Here is a 19652-nt window from a genome sequence, read left to right as displayed (position 1 = left end):
GGGGAGGTTTCGAGGTGTCGCGGGGGGTCCGGATAAAACCATCCCGGCGCGGGAACGGCCGCTGCCCCTCGGTTTGGGGCAAATCCTGAGAGTTTGGGACAGGTGATGCAAAACTTGCTTTTTTGGGGGAGGGTCTAATGACGGGTGCGGCCCTGATGCTCCGTTATTGGGGTGCAAATAAAAAAGATGGGGGTTGTTTTTTTTGGGGAATGGCACCTGCAGCCCCGTCACCCCGTGCCGGGCCCCCCCCGGCCCCGTCCCTGTCCCCCGGCACTGGGGCCAAGCGCCCTCCAAAAGGCAGAATAAAGGCGAAATCCCACATTTTGGGGGTTCAGGGCCCCCGAAGGCAGAGGGGGGCCGTGGGGGGCAGGATGTGTCCCCGGAGGGGGGCAGCGGGCGTTTCGGGAGCTACAGGTACCCCCGCCCCCGCCCGCGCGAGGGTGAATAACCCGCCAGGAATAGAAACCCCCCCGGCCCCCGCCCCGGCATCTCCCGCGCCGCAGGATCCGGATCCGACCCCTCTCGGAGCGTGCCACCCCAACCGCCCCCGACCCCCACGGGTGGGGGCTCGGCGCTGTATCCCCATGGGGCTGGGTTTGGGGTGGGGGCTGGTTGAGATCTGGGGTCACCAGCTGCTGGCGGGGGGGGGGACCTGTCCCAATCTCCATCTCCTGGGGACCCCCCGGCTGCTCAGAGCCCCCCAAAGCCCACCCTTGCTGCAGCACCCCCCCTGCTTTATCCACCCCAAACCCAAAAAGTGAGCCCCCCCTCCTTTCCCAAAAAGCACCCCAAATCCAGGCAGGGCTGAGCTCCGGGATCGAGGACCCCCCAGGACCCCCGAAACCCCCCAGCTCCCAACCCTGAGGTGCAGGAGGAGGTTTCACCCCCTTTTTCTGCACTGGAGCCAGGGGGGGGGCGGGGGGGATAGTGAGGGATTCAGCATCCTTTGATGCTGGGCACCCCCCCACCCCCCAAAAAAAGCCACATATTTGGGGTGGCAGGGAGCCAGGGCCCCAAGCGGCGTCCTCCAGCCGGCACAAAGCCGCCCTCTGTGTCCCCGGGCCCGAGGATGCCGGAAAAAAAAAAAAAAAAAAAAAAGGAAAGAAAAAAAATTAAATAAATTAGGGAAAAAAAAATTAAAACCAACGTTTCTGACGGGGGCCGGCTCGAGGGTCCCGCGGCTTGAACGGAGACCAGGCTCGGGGTGGGATGGGGCTGCAGGGGGCAATTTGGGGGCTTTTGGGGGCTTTTGGGTTTTTTTTTTGGAAAGGGAGCGGAAAAAAAGCAGCAGGGCCGCGAGGCCTAATGAGGCGGCGGGGGCTGGAGGGATTAGCGGGGTGTGGGGGGGGGATTTGTGGGGGACCCTGGCTGGGCGGCGGGGGGCCGGGGCGCGTCGTTAGGAGAAATTACAATCAGGAGTGTCGTGGAGTGTGCAGCCCCCCCTCCCCGATGTGGCCGGTTTGGGGATCAAAAATTGCACTGCGGTGGCATTTGGGGGGGGACAGTGACCCCCTGCCCCCCAAAATTGTTGGCAGTTGGGAGGCAAGAGGGGAAACTGAGTCACGCCTCGCCCCATCCCGTGTCCCGCATCCCACCCGGCTCCGAGCTGCAGCTGAGGGGGAATTTGGCTGCTGGGGATGCAGGGGGGCTCCCAAATCTTTCCCCAAAGTGACTCCAGCGCCCCAGGAGATTAAAGATGAGGGACGTGAGAGGAACACCGGGATTAACTCCCCGCCGGGTCCCTAAATTCCAAGAATTGGACCCCAAGTCGAGCCCCCCCAGCCCCGAAGCCTTGAGCACCCCCACATCGTGAGGGGGGACCCCAGAGGCACCCAGAGCTCGGAGAGAAACTCCCCCCCAGCCACTTCTGGGGTGCGTGCTCCAGCGCACCCCCGGTCACCCGTTGCCGGTTTCGGGGTACGGGGGAGGTCGCAGCCCAGGGATGCCCACCGCCCGCCCCCAACCCCCCAAAGCCCGGCACAAGGGCGCCTGTGTCCGCGCCTGCCGTAAATCCGGGCGCTCGCCTCATTATTTCTGCGGAGCGTCGGCAGCGCGGCGGCCGGGCCGGACAAAGTTTACCCAACAATGCGGATGCCAATCGCAACACGCGGCCGCTCGCTGCGGCCCACAAAGGGCATTTTTGTCCCAAACGGTTTGGTTTTTTTTTCTCCCCCCCCCTTCCTTTTTTTTTTTTTTTCCCACCGCAGCCGTGACGGATTCAGCAGCAAGGGGGTGGGAGATGGACTGACCCTCGTCACCCTCTCCGCTTCCGCGCCCGGGTGGTGGCGGGGGGCCGCGCGTTGCCGGTGGGATTTGCGGCGATGGGTTGCGGTGGGACGGGAAGATCTCCGGGACGCACGGCACGCACCGTCCGCGCTTGGGCATCGAGATTCCCGGCAGCGCCTCCTCCCCGGTCCCTCAACCGGCGACGCGGTCACCGCGCCACCCCAGGCGTGGCTTTCGGACAGCCAGTGTCACCCAGCCGTCCCCGTGAGGGACCTCCTGGGGTCAGGACCTCCAGTTTGGGTCCTGCTCTTTGGCCAAGCGACTTGGGGTCAGCAGAGCCCCAAAAATGCCGAGGGCAGAGCTTAGGCTGTGGTTGGACGGTGAAAAGAGACCAGAAACAAGGTCAGCGCCTCTTGGGAGCCTCCATCACCAGTGGGTGGGTGGAAACCCACCGCTCGGGGACCCGTCCTCCGCACAGGGACGCTCCTCCACCCGGGAAGGCAAGGATCAGGCTGGGAAGCGCAGGGAGCAGTGGCCCGGGAAGGCAAGGATCAGGCTGGGAAGCGCAGGGAGCGGTGGCCCAAAGCACCAAGAGAAGGCCCTGGCCCACCCTCGCTCTCCACGGGGAGCCGGGGTTCATCTGTTTACCCAGGAAACCGAGCGGGGAGCCAGCCGTTCTCCACGGAGGCACCGTACCCAGGTGCGCCCGGCCGCCTTCTTGGCAAGGGGCTCGCTCCCCCCGTCCGGATCCACCTGGCCCGGGCCAACATCGGAGCGGCCCGGCGCCGGCCGGAGGCACCGCTGGAACCCGCTGCGGAAACCAGCGGGGTCCGGGGACGTCCCGCCAAGGCCGGCGGCAAGGGGGAGCCAGGAAAAAGGGGACAAGTGTGAATTTTCAGGAGATGCAACTCTTGTTTTCCTCCTGTTGGGAATCCGGGATGCCTGGGGTCGGGGGGAGGATGGGAAGGGGCCCGAGGGCAGGAGGGAGCACCTCGCCTGCGGGAGAACAGGCACAAACTCGGCTCCTTGCAGCAGTAACCGGCAAAGGCTTTCGGCCGTTTGCAGAGGCACAACCGCGCTCTCCTATGGGAGCGGATCAGGGAGCATCGCTCCGCAACTCCCCGGCACCGGGAGAAGCGCCGGCTCTCCGTCCCGCAGCCCCGCTCCTCGCACCCGGCAAGATTTTGCAAGAAGCCCCCAGCAAAGGCCCTCCCGGGGGGAAACGGAGGCGCGGGGCGACGCGAACGCCCCGTCGGGGCTCCTGGAGGCACCCCAGCTACAAAAGCTCGTTAGCGCAGGGAGCAGGGCAGGTAATTCCCGACTTCTAGGCACGGCTTTGGGGAGCCGATGAATGGAGCATTGAGCCCCGGGGCGGGAGACAGCGCGGCGGGTATTTACAGAGCCACGTGTGCGTTTGGGAGGAATGTCAGCGCCGCTAATGAGTGGCTCTTTGGAAACGCGGGCAAAAAATCTCGCTCATGTCTAGGAATAAGGGTAGGGGAAGGAGGAAAAAGTCAATATGACCTGAAAATCCCCAGACTGCGACGAGCAGGCGGGCTGGGCAAGGTGATTTATTCTATTAATAAGCCAGAAAGAAGGGCAGGAATAAATGCTGAATGCATTTTTGGTGGCCGCAGAGGGCCGGGAGCCCGCGGGCGGGGAGGGGGAGCAAGCCTTTCGGGGCACCCAGCGCGGGCCGGGCACAAGCCGCCTTTGACGGGGCCGTTTTCTCCCCGGCTTTTTCGGGAGCAGGGAGCCAAGGAAAACAAGGGACACGTTGATTTTGTCCGTGGGACATGGCAAGGGGCTCTTTCAGCCCAGAACTCCTGCTCAGAGCGGCGCGGCGGGGCTGGAAGCTCCCTCCCAGGGCCGGGAAGGGCCGAAGCCCTACAGCAGGTTACTGGGGCAGGAGCCCCATTCCCAACTCGCCACCTCCAGCACAATCAACGGCGCTAACACGCAGCGCGCGGCTACGAAGGGCTTTTAACTCCAGCTCCTCCACGAAACCGGGCTGAAAGAGCTCTGTAGGGCGAGCGCCCCAGGCTGCTGCGTGTTCTTCGTTCTCAGCGGAGGGCGACTGACACAAAACAGCTCCCCGAGCAAGGGCTGCCGGCTGACAGCGACGCCGCGGCCCCTGGGGTTCGGCTCACAGCGCGTTTTATTTAACTGTGAATCACCACACACGCACAGAAAGAGAAAAGACAGGCTATTTTTTTTTTTCTTCCTCAGATCTTTACTTGCAGTAAAAGATAGAAAAAGGTAGTAAATGAACCGGTATAAAACACACGGAGGGGAGGAGGGAGGGGTACAAACCAGCCTACAAAGAACACAACCCGCTGGGGAGCAAGGGGTGAAAGGGAGAAGTTTTGTACAAAACTACTGCTTACAGGTAGAGAAAAACGTATAAAATCCCTCTCCCTAGCTGGAGACGAAAGTACAAAAGTGGCCGTTCTCTCTTTTTACTTACACTTAAAAAGGTTCTGTACACCGGGGACCGGGAGCGGGCTCAGCGGCCCGGGACAGCTCCTCAAACGCTCGCCGCTTCCTCCCACAGCGCGCTCGAGAATGAATGAAACCAGCCGACAGCGCGAGCACGGCCCCACCCCAGCGCAGAGGAGCTCGGGGTAAAATGTTCAGAAGCAGCGGGGCATCCCCCTAAAAACATCCCGGCTGGGGAAGGGCTGAAGTGCTTCTGAATATTTCACTTGGTCCCCGCGCGGCTGACGGGGACGCAGCTCGTCCCCAAGGCTCCCGGGAGATCCCTTTGGAAGCACTTCTGGACTTGAGGGGGGCGCCGTGCCTCCACCCAACCTCTGACCTCGCGGCGGCCTCCGTCCCCGGGCCAAACATGTGCAAAACACCCGGAGAGAGGAGCGACTCGTTCCGCTCCGCTGGGCCCTCCCCGCGCAACGACAGAGGTGGCGAGAAGCTGCGGCCCCAGCTCCCGCGAGGAGGCAAAGCCAGGGCCAGGGGAAAAAAGAATAAAAAAGAAAAAAAAAAAAAAAAGAAAAAAACCCAACGCGCACGCAGACTTTGTTCTGTCTCACTCCCGAAAACGTTTGGAAATATATACAAAACAATTAAGGGGCGCACGGCCCTGCTCTGCAGCTTTGCACCCGAATTTCCGGAAGCAGCCGATGCTGAAGAACCGCGAGAGCCGTTCTTCGGGAGGAGAAGCGACTCTCAGAGCGGCACGTCACAAAAAAGGGCTTTTCAGAGATCACCCGGCTCCTGCCTGCCACCCTCGAGGGACGCCGGGCCCGCCTGCAGCCCCCGCCCCGCTCTCCGAAGCCAGGCTGTCCCGGGAGCCCAGGGTGCCAGGTCGTAACCTTAAGATCAGGGCTCAGGTTGGGATGGGTGCGAAAACGCCGGCGCCGAGGACAGAGGGGTAACACCGGCGGAGAGGACGCCTCAGAAACGTCCCTCTCCCAGCAAACCTCCCCACATCCACCCCAAACTGGTTTTTGCCCACCTGGTTTAAGAGTTCTCCCAGTGCGCAGCCGCCAGAGCCGTGTGAGCGCCTCCCCCGCCCCTGAAATCCAGCCCCTCCCCGCAGGTCAGGCCACCAGCTCAGCAAAGCAGCGAGCGCCGCAAAAAAGCGGAAAGAAAGAGTTCCTCGAACGGCCGAAGCTGCCCTCTCAAGTCTCAGCACCTAAAATTGCTGGTAAAAAGAGGTCTTGAAATACAAAAAAAAAGAAAAAAGAAAAAAAAAAAAGGCAAGTGTGCTTCTGAACATTTCTATTGCGCGTTGGTCCGTGAGCGGTGTTCTATCAAAAATATGGTACAGAGTTCGTCCGCCCGCGCCTGCCGCGGCTCGGGCCGCCCAGCAGGGCGAATCCGGGCGCTCCCGATACAATCCCGCCAGGAAGCGGCTTTCGGCACAGCGTCATCATAGCAGCTTGCGGTGAAGGATTTCCCAGGCCATTCGCTTTCGGAAGTAGGGCATGTGTTGCTTTGTGGGGGGAAGAGAGAGGAGAGAAAGAAAACGCGCATCAGCACCTCCTTCCGCTGCCGGAGCGCTTACGGAGCGGCTGCTCAGCTTTTTAAGCGGTGCCTTTCCTGGGGGAAATTTACTTTCCGATCACTGAAAATAGGATAGCGGCTGGAATCCAGGTAAAAACACAGCTCTTGATGATTTTCTCTAATAATTAGAAGTGGAATATTCACGCAGGGGATATTCCATGGAGGCTGAGACTTAAGTAACGCTGAAATCCCCCGGGATCCAGGCTACAACGCCCCGCTCTCGTCACCACGCTAACTGGGTCCCGGTATGGGTTTGTGAGCTTTCCCCAGCTCACTGGCGCGTCCCACGGATTTGAGCGCAACAGGAGGCCCGAGGACGGCTTGGGAGGAACGATTTCACACATTTTGCCGCTGCCCCTCGTGTCAGCTCCGCTCCAAGGAGCGGCAACGCAACTCCCAGGCGGGCGGGGGGCAGTTTAACCCCACAGAGGAGGCAGAGGGCATTTGGAAAAACCAGAATCTGCACAGACAAGCGCCGCGTGCTGTGTCTCCGTGAGCCCGAGGGGCACGCCGTGGGGGTTACCTGAGTGAAGTTGATGGGCTTGTCTTTGGTAATACAGTCGGCGTATTTGCAGGCAAACATCCCGCAGTCGCTGCCATTCATCTGCTGCGGGATCTCCTTTAACGAGAGGACACCAACCCACACGTCACTTCCTGAGGAGCCCGTTCCCACTTCCCAGCTTCTAAGGACGAAGAGCTCCAGGTGAAGGACCTCTCACAAACAAATCCTGACAGGGCAGGGCCGCACGGATGGCCAAACGCCAGCGCAAGGGGAGAGCAAGGAAAGCGGGTGGGCAGCGGGAATCGACGTGGCACTGGGGCAGCCCTGGCTCACAAAGCAGCCTGCCACTGAGGAGCTGGGATTCCTTCACCCCCTCGAGTCACCAGGAGAACGTATCCGTCGGGAAAACCAGCCAGGAAAGGTGCCTCAGGGCCAAGAACAAAAGCAAGGACCCAAAAGCCCCTTCTCTGACTGCCCAGACCTACCTGACTCTTCTTACTCAGCAAGGACCAGCCGTTCGTGTCGAACTCTTTCCTTTTCTTGTCCAGACTTTCCTGTTTCAAGTATTGCCTGCAGGAAGAAGAGAACAAGAAAGCTTACTGAGAGGCACGGGGGAAACCAGCCAGTACCCTGCACGTCCGTTTACCTAGGATGTCCTCTGCCGTGTTTGCAGAATTAACGCAGAATGGAAGGCCAATATTTTCGTCTCGATATTGGCCATTCGAAAAAAGGGCTCTACAGACCCGAGCTCTGAGGCAGCCAGAAGAAGGACCAAGCAGAGCCTAAAAACTCATCCAGAAAAGCACCTGCCAAGCAGAGTCAAAACCACAAACGAACCGGCGAGAACAAACCGAATTAATCAGAGTGACTCACGGCAGAGAACGGCTCAGCCGCCGCGGGGCTGCCTCAGCTCCCGCGAGCGGAGCGCAACGCTGGAGGGGAGGCTGGCGAGCTGGGCGCCATCCCTGACGGCGTCCCGTGAACCGTTTGTCGTTTGAGGATCTCACTTAGCACGAAAGGCAGACAGGAGCAAATTTCTCACAACCTTAACAGCATTCCAGCAGCTCGGGAACAATCGCCCTGTGTGTAAAGCGTCAAAAAAAACCCAACCCCACGCCACCAAGCTCCTTCTCCATGCTGGTGGTGGGTTCAGCTCGCTGGCAGATGTTCTCCTGGAGCTCTTCTCCCAGCCTTCCCTTCCATTTTTGATTTGATTTCTTCTTAGCACAGCAGAAGACAGATGGCAAGTGCTTTCAAGGAGAGGCAGACTAGAGAAGGTGACCCTGATTTTCTCAGATAAGGCTGAAGGGACAGAGGGGAGGCAGCCCCGGGCAGAGCCGCAGGACAGTCCCCTCCGAGACGCCTTTCCAGGGACCGAGTCAAGCAGGGAGCACAAGGGGGAGAAGGAGCCAGTCATGGCCGCGGTGGGACGTCAAATACCTTCCAGGAGCCTTCAGCAGAGGGAGAAGAGCCACAGAACCAGTCCCATTCCAGTCCCTAGAACTGGAGAACAAGGACAGCCCACGGGTACTGGCTCATCTGCTCTGCTCAAAGAGGCTTCCACCAGTTTGACCGAAATCATGCCACTGAAACAACAGAAAGGTGGGGTTTTTTTCCTGCCTCCTTGAAAAACTCCAGAAACTCCACCAAGATCACGCCCAAAGCACAGCCACGCAACTGCCACGCATTTTCCTCTGCGGATATGAACACCTTGAACCGTTCCCTTCACTGGGAAGTACGGAAAGGAGAGCTCAGGAAGGACACAGCCATAAAGGTGCCCAAGGAGACGAGGCAACGGGTCAGACATCGTTAACAGACATCGTTAACGGCCCTGATGAAGCCTCTGTCGGCTGCCGGCGTCATTAAGTGACGTTCAGCTTTGCAGACGCTCTCTGCTCCTCTTGGTGACCAAAGGACCGGGCAGATCTACAGAAACCAGCTCCTTCACTTCTGGCATCTTCTCAATGCAGCCCGAGGAGCCTTCTCGCTGTCGCGGCTGCGATCAGAAAAGTTTGGAAAGGAAAAGCGAGGGATTAGATGCTGCTGGCTCGAACGGAGAGGTCAAGAGAGCGCCTGGCGCGGAGAGGGAGGCGGGTTTGGCCGCCAACGCGGGGAGATGTGCCATCTTCGGGAAATCTGATCCACAAAGGCTTGGCTAAATCACATCTTGCTGTCAGTAAACGCCAGAACGTGATGGGAGAAGGGGGCGACGCGACCCGCAGACGAGCCCGAAAGACATAGGGTCAAACTTGCTGTCCTGGTGCCACTCAGGGAACGTTTCTCTCCCACAACTTTAAAGAACTATTCAAAGAAAACTCTCCTGAGCTGACGAGTCCCCGAAACACCCGGGGGCTGCTGAACCAAGTGCTGGACGTGGCAGCAGAACCACCCAGCAACCTCTGAACAAGATACAGCCCCATCCTCGCAATCGCGTCCCTAGAAAATCGCCAGAAGTAGGTTTTGCTGGATGGAAGAGCGTCGACGAGGGGAGTCTCCCTCCTGGCAGTCCCTCAAGACTCCATCAGGTCCAGACAAGCATTTTCTATCAACTCTCATTAACTGGACACACGCTTCCAGCCCAGTTCCCCAGCGCAGGGCCTGCTGGCTGCCAGTGGCTGCTGTAATTGCGCTCGGAAAGCGCTCTGCTTGGCTGCTCTGACTCGGCTGCCGTTTGGACAAGACAACATCAGCGGGGGGTAAATCTCAGGGGGGAAAAAAAAAAAAAAATCCTTTCACTGAGCATGAGAAGTCTCCATATCTCCGCTCCAAAAATAAAACCTAACGGACGGAGAAGCAGCCCCTCGCAACGAGTTCAAAACAAGGGCGAGCTGTGGCTGGAGGAAGGGGGCAGACTATCTGCACCACAACACAAACATTCATTAATTAAATGCCCTCATTTCAATTGCAACTAAAAAAATAATCCTGGCAATTACTGCCTACTTCAGAACCCACTCGAATCCTCAGCTAAAAAAAGAGCAGCGGCACACGGCCCGCTCTGCTCTGCACGTTGGAGACAGGGGGTGAAGCTGTGCGGATAAATAAAAGGACGCCTCGCGCGAGGAACGGCGACGAGCCTCCCAGCAACATCTCCGCGCGGGTCGGGTCTGCACATACGGAGCGGGGGCGGAGAGGAGCCGAGCGCGAGACTCGTCTGGCAGAGGGGGAAGAAAGCGGTGAAGTTTAAACGGTGCCGAAGCTTCGGCAGACAAAGCGAGCGGGTGGCTTCTGCACCTCCAGCTTCATCGCAAGCCGCAGCCGCAACGCTGACACACGCACAGCAGCCAGGAAATCTGGAGCTGGTTTTCAGAAGAGCGAGGAAATAACCCGCTGTGCACAGTTCTGCGACCGTCACACCTGTGTGGCTTCCTAAAAGCAGGCTCCAGCAACCTAGCCTGCACCAGAGATCAACGAGCATCAGCCACGTCGCGTACGAAATACAGCACCGGTGCTGCCTAGGAAACAGCCTGAGCCACCTGTTAGGAGGAGAGCGACAGAAAACACCTCGGGTTCATATCGCCAGGCAACGTCAGGAGGCAGAACTTCATTAATTAACTTTGTCAGGACCTCAAGGAGAAAAAGCCCGACAGAATTCTTACGCAAATCAAAATCCGTCACGCCTGAGATGGCCCATCAAATACTGTAGGCTTCTCATCTCACTCTCCTGAAGCTGAAAATGGATTTTTGCCCTCTACAGCGCTTACACACCCACACAAACCCGACCAGGTGCCTCGGGGAACTGCTGAAATCCGCTCCGCAGCGTACTGCTCAATGTCTGACAGCCCCAAGGAAAGGGCGTGTAAAGGTCAGCGTTTTAAGCGCTGCTGCTAGCAGGAGATAAGAAGATTTCGCAGGCGTGAGTCGCCCGGTGTGCTCTGTCCCCTCAGCTTTCCTCCAGCCTCCGCACACTAGAATCCAGTTTTTAACTCATTTTAACGGGTTGGTTCATGCCCGCGGCAAAACACAGACCGAGATACCAAGCCCCGCGTTTCCCAAGGAGAAGCCTCATCAAAACAGAGGCAGCTTTCTCACAACCCACTCCAGGTCTCACGCCCGAGTTGTGTGAAAGGCGAGATCTGAAACAAAGCACAGCAGCCACCAAACCACGAGCTCAGCCCTAGCCTGGCCGGCGGCCCCCGGGCTCCATCAGTTACCTTCCCTGGGCCTCAGCTTCCCTCCTCCGCAGAGCCTGGCTAACGGTACAACACTCACCACCTTTAGGAAGCTCTAAAGATTGAAAGCATGAAAGGGTCACTAACCATGAATAGGACCTCCGTCCCTTCTTCCCGGTGTGATCCTCCCACTGCATTCAACCAATAAAAGCCTCCTAAAAGGAAACAGAGGGAAAACAATTACGTCCAGGGCGACAGCGACCTGAAATCCCGGCTCTCTACCGCTCACCCTGTGCGGCCATAAACGACCTCGTTATCCTCTGGTTCTCTCTACCGCCAGTCTAGGGGCCTGCTCCCTCAGCCCAGACCTCTACGCCAACCACGGGCAGGACGCCTGGGTCCCCGCTCTCACCTCCCAGGCGTTTCACTTCACCAGATGTCCATGCCTTTTTCCTTGGAATCCAAGAAATTCAGGCTGAAGGGAAGCGATTTCACCCCGACCATCCCTGCCCCAAGGCCGGCCAGCTCCGCTCGTGTCTTGAACACAGAGGCAGGAGCCGCACAGCGAAACGGAGAGACGCCGCCCCGAGCCATTTCCAAAGATTTTATGCCTTTCCTTTCCCTTTCCTCCCTTCAGACCAACACCTCAGGACAGCGCGGAAAAGGGAAGCGGCTATTTTTACAGTTATTTAAACGAACCCGGCGCGCGCAGACTGCGAAGCACCTGAACTGGAAAACGAAGGTGCTAAACGGACTGGAAATGGCATTTGGCTGCTGTCTCTCTTTATCATCATTCACATTCCTCGACTGAATGAGTGACGCCTCCGCTGACAGGCTCAACCTCGCGCCAGAAGACACGGGATCGGATTCCCAAGCCAGCGTCAGAGCGAAGCCGAGACAAGAAACAGAACCGACGGCCGACCCAGGGTCAAGTCGGAGCGACAGAGGAGCTGGCAACCGCGCTTGGTAAATCACTTTGTGACCTGATTTGTATCGCGCCTGACGGCCCTACGTGCTGAGGGACCTTCAGAAGAGGGGGTTTTTCACCCTTGCCCAGAAAATAGCTCATTTTTATCACTTCCAAATATGGGAAAACACAGCACGGCCAGTTCTGGGTTTGACATGCGAGCACCTCTCTTCTACGAGAGCTCAGGAGCACAGGCAGCCAGCTCGGTTCCCTCCCGGAGCACCGCTCGGGATAGGAAAACCAAAGGCCTCCTCCGCGGTCGGAAGCCAGGAAGAACAACTCTCACCCAGCTCCGGTTTGGGGGCACGGCGTGGCGCGTATCGCCCTGCGGGAACTCCGCACAGAACAGACCCGTGCAAACCCTTCCGCGCGGCCTGACGCAGAGACGCTCCTGCGCCCTACACCCGCCACCGCGCTCTGCAGAACCTCCTGGAAACAAAGCTCAAGCTACCGAGCCGACCTCCGGCACGGGCAGGAAAGGCTCCCACCTGGAGGAAGGAGCCAGGAGGTGTCACTTCCTCAAGCAGCTGCAGGACAAGGGAAGGACCCCGGTCCCTCAGGCTCTGAGAAGCTGTTTTCCAAGAAGATGGAATGCCCAGGAAGACTGTAAGACTGGAAAAGCCTGATGTCCTTCACAGAACGGGTGTGAAACCTGCCTGTACCCACGGAGGTAACACCGCCCCACCGCCAGAGCTTTGGGAAGAGGCGAGGACGGGGCATCGGCACAGGGCTCTCCCGCAGAACAGCTCTGCAACCGGCGACCGCGTCAGCAACGCGTGGTGAAACATGAGGCGTGAAAACCAGGACGTTCCTCTGCCTCTTCCTTCCAGGGCCCAGAAAGGGACCGTCCCCACGGAAGGGACGGAGCTTCCAGAGCAAGATAAGAAGCCGTTTGATTTTTTAAACAGGCACAACTCAAAGAAGCGTTACTCACAACAGTATCCTGCAGGCTTCGCTGTTTATTCCACCCATGGAGTCGTAGTAGGTGATGGTTTTTTTCCTGAAGTCCACCACCTACACAAAGAGAGATTCATTAACAACGCACAAGACAAGGGGCTCAGCCCTTTGCTCTGCTGACAGAAAGAAGTCAGCTTAAACCATCTCAGAGCAAAGGATTTCAGGGGACTCCTAACACCCGGGTACAGCCCTCCCCAACCCCCCGCCGTGCTGCTGCGTTATTTAAGCACTGGAATCTCTAAATCAGGCTCTCCTCAGAGCACCCCGTGAAACACAAGAGCACTCTGTCACCCGCATTGTTAAAGCCGCGGACGGATAGGTTTACAGAGGCTTCGCTCCACCTGACGCGTGCATAACTAAATAGTTCAAGGCACAAGCCCCCCAGGTGGTTTTGCGGGACCCCGCGTCCCGTTTCCACACCACATCCCTCCGAGGAGCTCTGAGCTGAGGAGGCTGACGCAGGCTTAGAAGCCACGCGCGATCTGTTACCGCACAGGTGCCAAGAGACGGCACGGAACAAATCAGAGGGTACAGAGAAAGCCGTGCGGTATCTGTCATCTAAACCCGTCTAAAAGCATCCCGTGGCGATGTCTCTAAAGGCGAGCGTGTGGGAACGTGGAAACGAGATCTTTCTCCGGAGAATGAACTAGCCTAACGTGACCTTCACGGCTGTCTGTTTTCTCTTTCCAGACTAGAAACACACCAAAAAGTCGCACCTATCTTTTCTACTCCCTCTGGACTTTTGATTTTAGCCACAAACACAAATTTTCCCCCACACAAACACCGGACAACTGTGTAATTTGTGGGGTTTTAGCCTTAGCCAGCTGGGTTTATAGGACAACCCGCTCCAGCCACGCTCCGCTGGGAATAACTCAGTAACTACGGCGAGTGACTCACTGCCAGGCACCAGTGCACGCCCAGATGAATAGGCACCAAGAGGAGATCCACAGAGAAGATATCCACTTTTTTAGTCCACCGTTTCACAGCCTGGTACCCCGCCGTTTTTAATTTGGTAAAGAAGAAAGTATTGAACGCGTGAACTGCCGGCAAACCCTTCTCTTTGCTCCGCTCCATCAGCAAATTCATGTAGAAATTAATTATCTGGGAAAGAAAAAACATGCAGGACACGTTAGGGTGCTGACACTTCTGTGTAAGATGCTCTGCCCCTGCGCAAAATCAGGTAAGAAATTGGTTTTGCCTCCACCTGTCACTCTGACCAGTCTCCAGAAGGATTTACAACAGCTCAGCAGCCCTAAAACCCTCAAAAATCAGGAAAGATTTAGGAATGCAGCCTTATATATTCAATATTTCCTTTTTTCTTTTGGTCCTGATCATGCACATGGTCGGTGCCACCCCTCCCAACGTTATTATTCCTTCAAGCGCCCGGTCTACACAACGGTTTCTTCCCAGATGAACTGCTCCAGAGCGCGAGGCACAGCCCACGCTTACCATTCGCTCTCTGACTTCTGCCAGCACGGAGAAGGCAGGCAGGTTTGTTCCCTTCAACCTGCTTTAAATCACCAAAGAAAAACCATCTTGGTAGCCCGAGGCGGACTCCTCACCTCGTCGTTGAGCCAGTTCAGGTTATTGAGGGTCTGAATGTCTTTCCGAGTGATTGTTAACCGAAAAGCTTCGCTCAGGACCTCATCCTGGTTCCCACCTCGGAAGACGTTCTTTATTTCCTTCTCCATTTCCTACAGGGAGGACACAGACAGCACTGGAAGGGAGAGTTCCTGTCACGAAGGCTGGATTCAAACCCGGGTTTATTTGCTCCTCAAAGGATAAACTCGCTACGCGGCACAAGGGAACAGCTACCTGTCTCTATGCACAGATTTCAGGACATCAAGTTCGTGTTTGGCTGTTTTACGCACACAAGCGTCTGTTTGTCTACTCTAGATCCAAGCAGGCTCACCTCAGTGATTTCGGGGAACTCCTCTTCGCCATCAGCTGACTTGGCATCCTCTTTCTCTTCCGGGACCACCGTGACAGGGATTTCCTTCTCCAGCGGTACACGAAGATTTAAATCCACCAGATCCTGCACCGAATGTTCCTGTTCCTGCAGCCGCTGAAGGAGACACCTTCGGATCACGAGGTGTCCGAGGGAGTCACCTCGCTGGGGCTTGTGAGGGAGCAACGCGGGGCCAGGTGTTCCAGGAGATGCAAAAAGGGGGGCGGAGGGGGAGCGTTTATCCTGCCCACGACACCACCAAGAGCCCTGCCATGGGAAGGGGAAGCAACGCCAGACCCTGAAGGAACCAACTGTTGTCATTTTTGCCATTTCCAGCTCTGTGGTTTAACATTCGGACCTACAAAGACTGCTCTCTCGGTAACCCCTCTCCGTTACCTGGCTCTGCAGCTGTAAGGCCAGGGCTTTCTGCTCTTCGATTTGCCGCCATCTCTCCCGAGCTCGTGAATCGTAGACGCTGGTCCTGAAAAGCACAGTTTATGTGAAGAAATCAGTGTTTCACTTCCACAGGTGAACACTCACGGCAGGAAAAGAGAGCAGAGAACACGCACTTACAGTTCTTTGATCCACAGTTCCGCCTGGAAGAACGGGAGGCTAGAATGGGGGAGAAAGCAGAGGTGTAAGTGGTCTGCTTCAGGCGGAGAGTAAATAATCACGTGAAAAGCGATTGGTAAGTATTGTCTGAGGGCTGCCGTACTGCCAGAGCAATAATGAGAGCTACAGACAGATCTGCCAGCAACGTGCAGCCAAAAAAGAGGTTTGATGCACCACACAAGCTCCTGTAACTACAGCAAACTGCTGTTCCGTCAAGAGACATTCAGAAAGCCACGGTCACCTTCTACTCCGGGCTCTCCCCTCTCCACCGAATTACGAAAGCTATTGTAAGCCACCTCTCCCTCCAGCTACCACTTCACAGCCTCTTACCTTGGTGCTGGGGTTCTGGAATCCTTTACCTTCAGCAAAATGACGGAGTCTGACCCTAAAAAGAGTAAAGCTCATTGAATGTTGTCATCCTCCCAGTTACCACCCAATTCCACAGCCGCTGCAGGAGCCCAGACACAGAGGGGGAAGTGGGTTTGTCCCGTGTACTTAAGTCGATTGCCAGGTTTTGGGGTTTTGTTGGGTTTTTTTTTTTACCTTCAGACTGTGTATTAGATGCTGGTAGATCTTCTTGCTGCTGCTGGGCTGCGGAGTTACTGGAGTCGAAGACACTGGAGGGATAGCTGGGGGTGGAGTAGAGCGACGGTTTGTGTGGCGCCTGCTCCTGCGCTCCGAGGACGCTGGCCGCCGAACCGGCGGGCGCAAGGCTGTGAGCTTCAAACAGCTTTGAGTTCTTGCTGGGAGTTTCTTTCACTACGATTTTGCTGGAATTGGAACACCTGGAGCTAGGAAGAACAGAAAGTAAGTTCCCGGCGAAGACACGTGGCGCTGCCGGCTGGGGGAGAGCGTTGTACACACTCACAGGTGGAAGGGGAACAGCGAGGAGGGCTTGGAGGTGGAAAATTGCTTTCCTGTGACCATCTGAAGCAACTGCCTGTAGATCTCTCGCTCTTCCTCCCGAACAGTCTGCGGGGAAACAACCAGGTAAGTCCAGCCAACGCAATTTCAACAGAGACACCGTGAACCGCGAGCAGAAACGCACGGAAGCAGAGATGTTACGGGCGCAAGCACATCCATGGGCCTCGAAGAGTTCAACCGCCTCCTCAGAAAAAGCCACCCACTAACCGCCCTCCCAGCCTTTCCGCTACCTCTTCCGCCGTGCTGACGAACCGCCGGGGAGTCTTCTTGGGGCTGAGCAGGCTGCGGCGACACGGGCCGCTCCAGGAAGGACTCTGAGCGGGTTTGATGGGAAAAGCCGACGCATGGCAATGGTGGTTTGATTTTCCTACGAAACTGTTGGACGTCCCACTGCGAGGAGAGAGAAACACGCTTTTATGCGATCCCGCGCTTGTTTTAGTCTGTGACCTCATTCTCCCCCATCCCAAAGCCCAGCCAGGAACCAGGTCGCCCAACTGCGATCAGGGATTAGTGTTTTACTGGCCTTCTAGCTGGCTCTCTCCATCCCTGTGCGCCGAGGCGATGCCACCAGGTGGCACTGCGAGGCCGAGGAGCCGCAGCCTGGAAACCCCCGGTCAGAGCTTCCCGCCGGCTCCACCGGCTCCCGCTTCCACCCCCGCACCACAAAATGGCTGAACCCCCGCCCGCTCGGCGTTTTTGTTCATCGAGAGCGGGAGACGCGCTCCCTCCTGCGCTCACCTAGCAGCCCGTGAAAAAATACACTGGTTGATCTGGAGTTTCTCCCGTGGGAATTCATTTTCCCTGTTTGCAAAGGCGCGTTGGCTGCCGCGAGGATTTTCAGGAGCAATAAAAGCTGACCCGGTCCGGCCAGGTCTGCAGCAACAGGCGTTCGTATCAGCTGCAAAACCAGCTCCCGCACCCAGCACCACGCGCACTAACCAGTACGTTTCCATCACAAAACGACGACGTACCCCTTCTCCCCCAGTTTCCCAGTGGCGTAACGGCGTTCCCGTTCTCATCCCAGCACTCTTGGTACACCCAGGTCCGATCCGTGACGCCACCGGCTTCTGCGAGAGGCCGGTTACCCCACGCAGTGCCCTCTCAAAACCACCTCGCGCCCTTCGCGAGGGATCTTTGCCACAGGGAGGTTGAGAAACAGCAAAAGGCACCTACAGAGCGGGCCGAACTCGACCCGCGCGACTGTTTCCACCCTGAATTCACCAATTCAACACCACCGGTTTGCGCGGGTAAAACCCCCCGCGAAGCTCCCGTGCGGAGCGTTAAACACGGAGCGGAGCCGGACGCACCTGGGGTTCTTACGAGCTTCAAGGTAAGAGCCTCGGCTCACCCGCGGCTTCTGCGGCACGGAGCCCAGCGGGGAGAGCAAGCCCCTCCACTGCCCGTTGGCGCTGGAGCCAAAGGCTCGAGGCTCCCCCACCGCCCGGTAGCTCTCGGGGCAGCGGACTTCTGCAGGGGAGAAACGCGGCAGCGGTCAACAGAGAGCCACATCTTCCTCCCCAGGCTGCTCAGGGGAGGGGAGAGGCAAAGCCTGGCACTCCAGGGCAGAAAGCGATGTCCTACCTGGGCTGTAATTGAGAGCGCAGGACGCGTTTCCAGCGGGACAGGCGAAACCGCTGATCTTGTTGGGTAAAGACTGTGTGAAGAGACATCAGCGCTTTGTTAAAACAAAGCACAGCCCAATCCTGAACCCCGGGTGCGATGAAAGTGCCGCGGTACGCGAAGAGTGGCAGCTCCTCCCCAGCGACACCGCTACAAATCGGCGGTTACGGAAGCGGGCTGGTGTAATCGCACCGGCGCTGGGCTGACAGCGCAGCCGAAGCACACTCGCTCTCCTGTCCCCTCCCAACAATCCGCTCTGCCGGCTGCGACGGCAGTTTTAACGAGGGGAGACACGAACAAACGCCGTTTTCACCTTGTTACAGGGCAAAACATCAGCCTCGCAGCAGCGCTGGCAACTCGAGACAGGACCGCGGCGTCCAGATACGTGCACGCGCTTGCTGAGGCTGTAACGCGAGCACGCCTGCGCGCGGGTTTACCGTCCCCGGGCAGACTGCACAGGGGATTTCGCTTTTACACGCTCGGTGGTAACCCACAGTGCAAGCGGGGCCTTTCACTACTGACAGGGGACTGATAAGAAAAACGGAGACAGGCCTTTCAGCAGGGCCTGCTGGGACAGGGCGAGGGGTGATGGTTTCAAAATAGAGGGAGGCAGATTCAGATCAGATAGTAGGAAAAAATTTTTGCACTGAAGGTGGTGGAGCACTGTCCCAGGCTGCCCAGAGAGGCGGTGGATGCCCCATCCCTGGAAACATCCCAGGCCAGGTTGGACGGGGCTGTGAGCAACCGGATCCGGTTGGAGATGTCCCTGCTCCTGGCAGGGGGTTGGGCTGGGTGGGCTTTGGGTGGGTCCCTCCCCACCCAAACCGGTCTGTGATTCTATACGCACTGGGTGTTACCGAGATGGGGCTGTCAAAACCACCCAGGAGGTTCGGAACTCGAGGCTCAGGGGCTGCTGCGCAGAGACCCTGCCCACGGGCGCCTCCGAGCCCGGGGACCCCCACAGGAGGGGAAGAGGGAGCAGGGGAAGCCACCGGTCCCTCCCCAGGGCAGCGCGCAGGGGGCCGCGGGCGGGACGGGGCTGAGGCGGGCTGCGCACCTTGCCGCCCGGCTGGGAGAGCGGGTCCCGCAGGCCGGCCCGCGAGGGCAGGGGAAAGGCCTTGAACGCGGAGCCGTGGTTGGGCCGCGCCGCGTCCCGGGCCTCCATCCTCATGGGATCCGCGGCCGCATCTGAGGAAGAAGAGCCGCGGTCAGCCGGTCAGCCGCCGCCGGAGACGGCGGAGGAGAGGCGGCGGGGCAGTCTCGGTGCCGAGGGGGCGAACCGGCTCGGAGAGCGGCGGGCGGGCGCGGACGGCTCCGATTTTCCCTTCTGAAAACGAGAATAATGAGAAAAACGTCCGGGAAAGGCACGGCCCCGCCGGTCAGCGCCCGAGGCCGGGGCTGGACGGCGGCCCCGCGGGTCCCGCCGGGCAGAGCGAGCGGCTGGCCCTACCGGCCGAGGCCTCCCGGTGCTCGGCCCGGTACCGCCGTCCCGGAGCCGCCGGCCGGGGCAGGCCCAGGCTGAGGCCCCCCGCTCCAGGCCGGACCGGTCGCCTTACCGGAAGCGGAAGCGTCCCGAGGGAGCGCGCGCCTTTCCCGGGCTCGGTGGCGGCTGCCGGCAACGAGGCGGCCGGAAGCGGAACTCGACGCCGCGCGCGGCGCCGCCGGAAGTGACGTCGGAGAGAGGCGGCGAGGGACGGCGCCGTATGCGCATGCGCCTTGTGGAGAAGAGGGGGTGTGGAAGGGGAGGAGGGCGCCCCCTGGCGG

At 58.5% G+C, this 19652-nt stretch overlaps 1 protein-coding gene across 3 annotated transcripts; it reads right to left on the bottom strand.

The window, feature by feature from the left end:
• Nucleotides 1-6045: 6045 nt before the first annotated feature.
• SENP1 (SUMO specific peptidase 1) lies at nt 6046-19536 on the bottom strand. 3 transcript variants are annotated; one of them, XM_086768709.1, is made up of 17 exons: nt 19445-19536; nt 18946-19215; nt 17850-17922; nt 17576-17735; nt 16499-16658; nt 16213-16316; nt 15888-16135; nt 15675-15729; nt 15306-15344; nt 15129-15213; nt 14697-14849; nt 14347-14478; nt 13682-13885; nt 12762-12841; nt 7237-7321; nt 6773-6868; nt 6046-6178 (listed from the first exon to the last, which is right to left on the bottom strand). In XM_086768709.1, exons 2-17 carry the CDS (start codon nt 19057-19059, stop codon nt 6116-6118), a joined length of 1851 nt encoding a protein of 616 aa, XP_086624835.1. In that variant the 5' UTR covers nt 19060-19215; nt 19445-19536; the 3' UTR covers nt 6046-6115. The 3 variants fall into 3 exon arrangements, 2 of the variants coding, with proteins under 2 accessions (XP_086624835.1, XP_086624836.1); XM_086768710.1 differs by having other exon boundaries at nt 15888-16129; XR_015261272.1 differs by lacking the exon at nt 6046-6178 and adding an exon at nt 11008-11075 and having other exon boundaries at nt 6807-6868.
• Nucleotides 19537-19652: the final 116 nt, after the last annotated feature.

The sequence above is a fragment of the Chlamydotis macqueenii genome, chromosome 29 (assembly GCF_036417535.1).
Source record: "Chlamydotis macqueenii isolate bChlMac1 chromosome 29, bChlMac1.mat, whole genome shotgun sequence".
In the NCBI taxonomy this organism is placed as follows: Eukaryota; Metazoa; Chordata; class Aves; order Otidiformes; family Otididae; genus Chlamydotis; species Chlamydotis macqueenii.
This window is presented reverse-complemented; position numbering and strand designations above follow the sequence as displayed.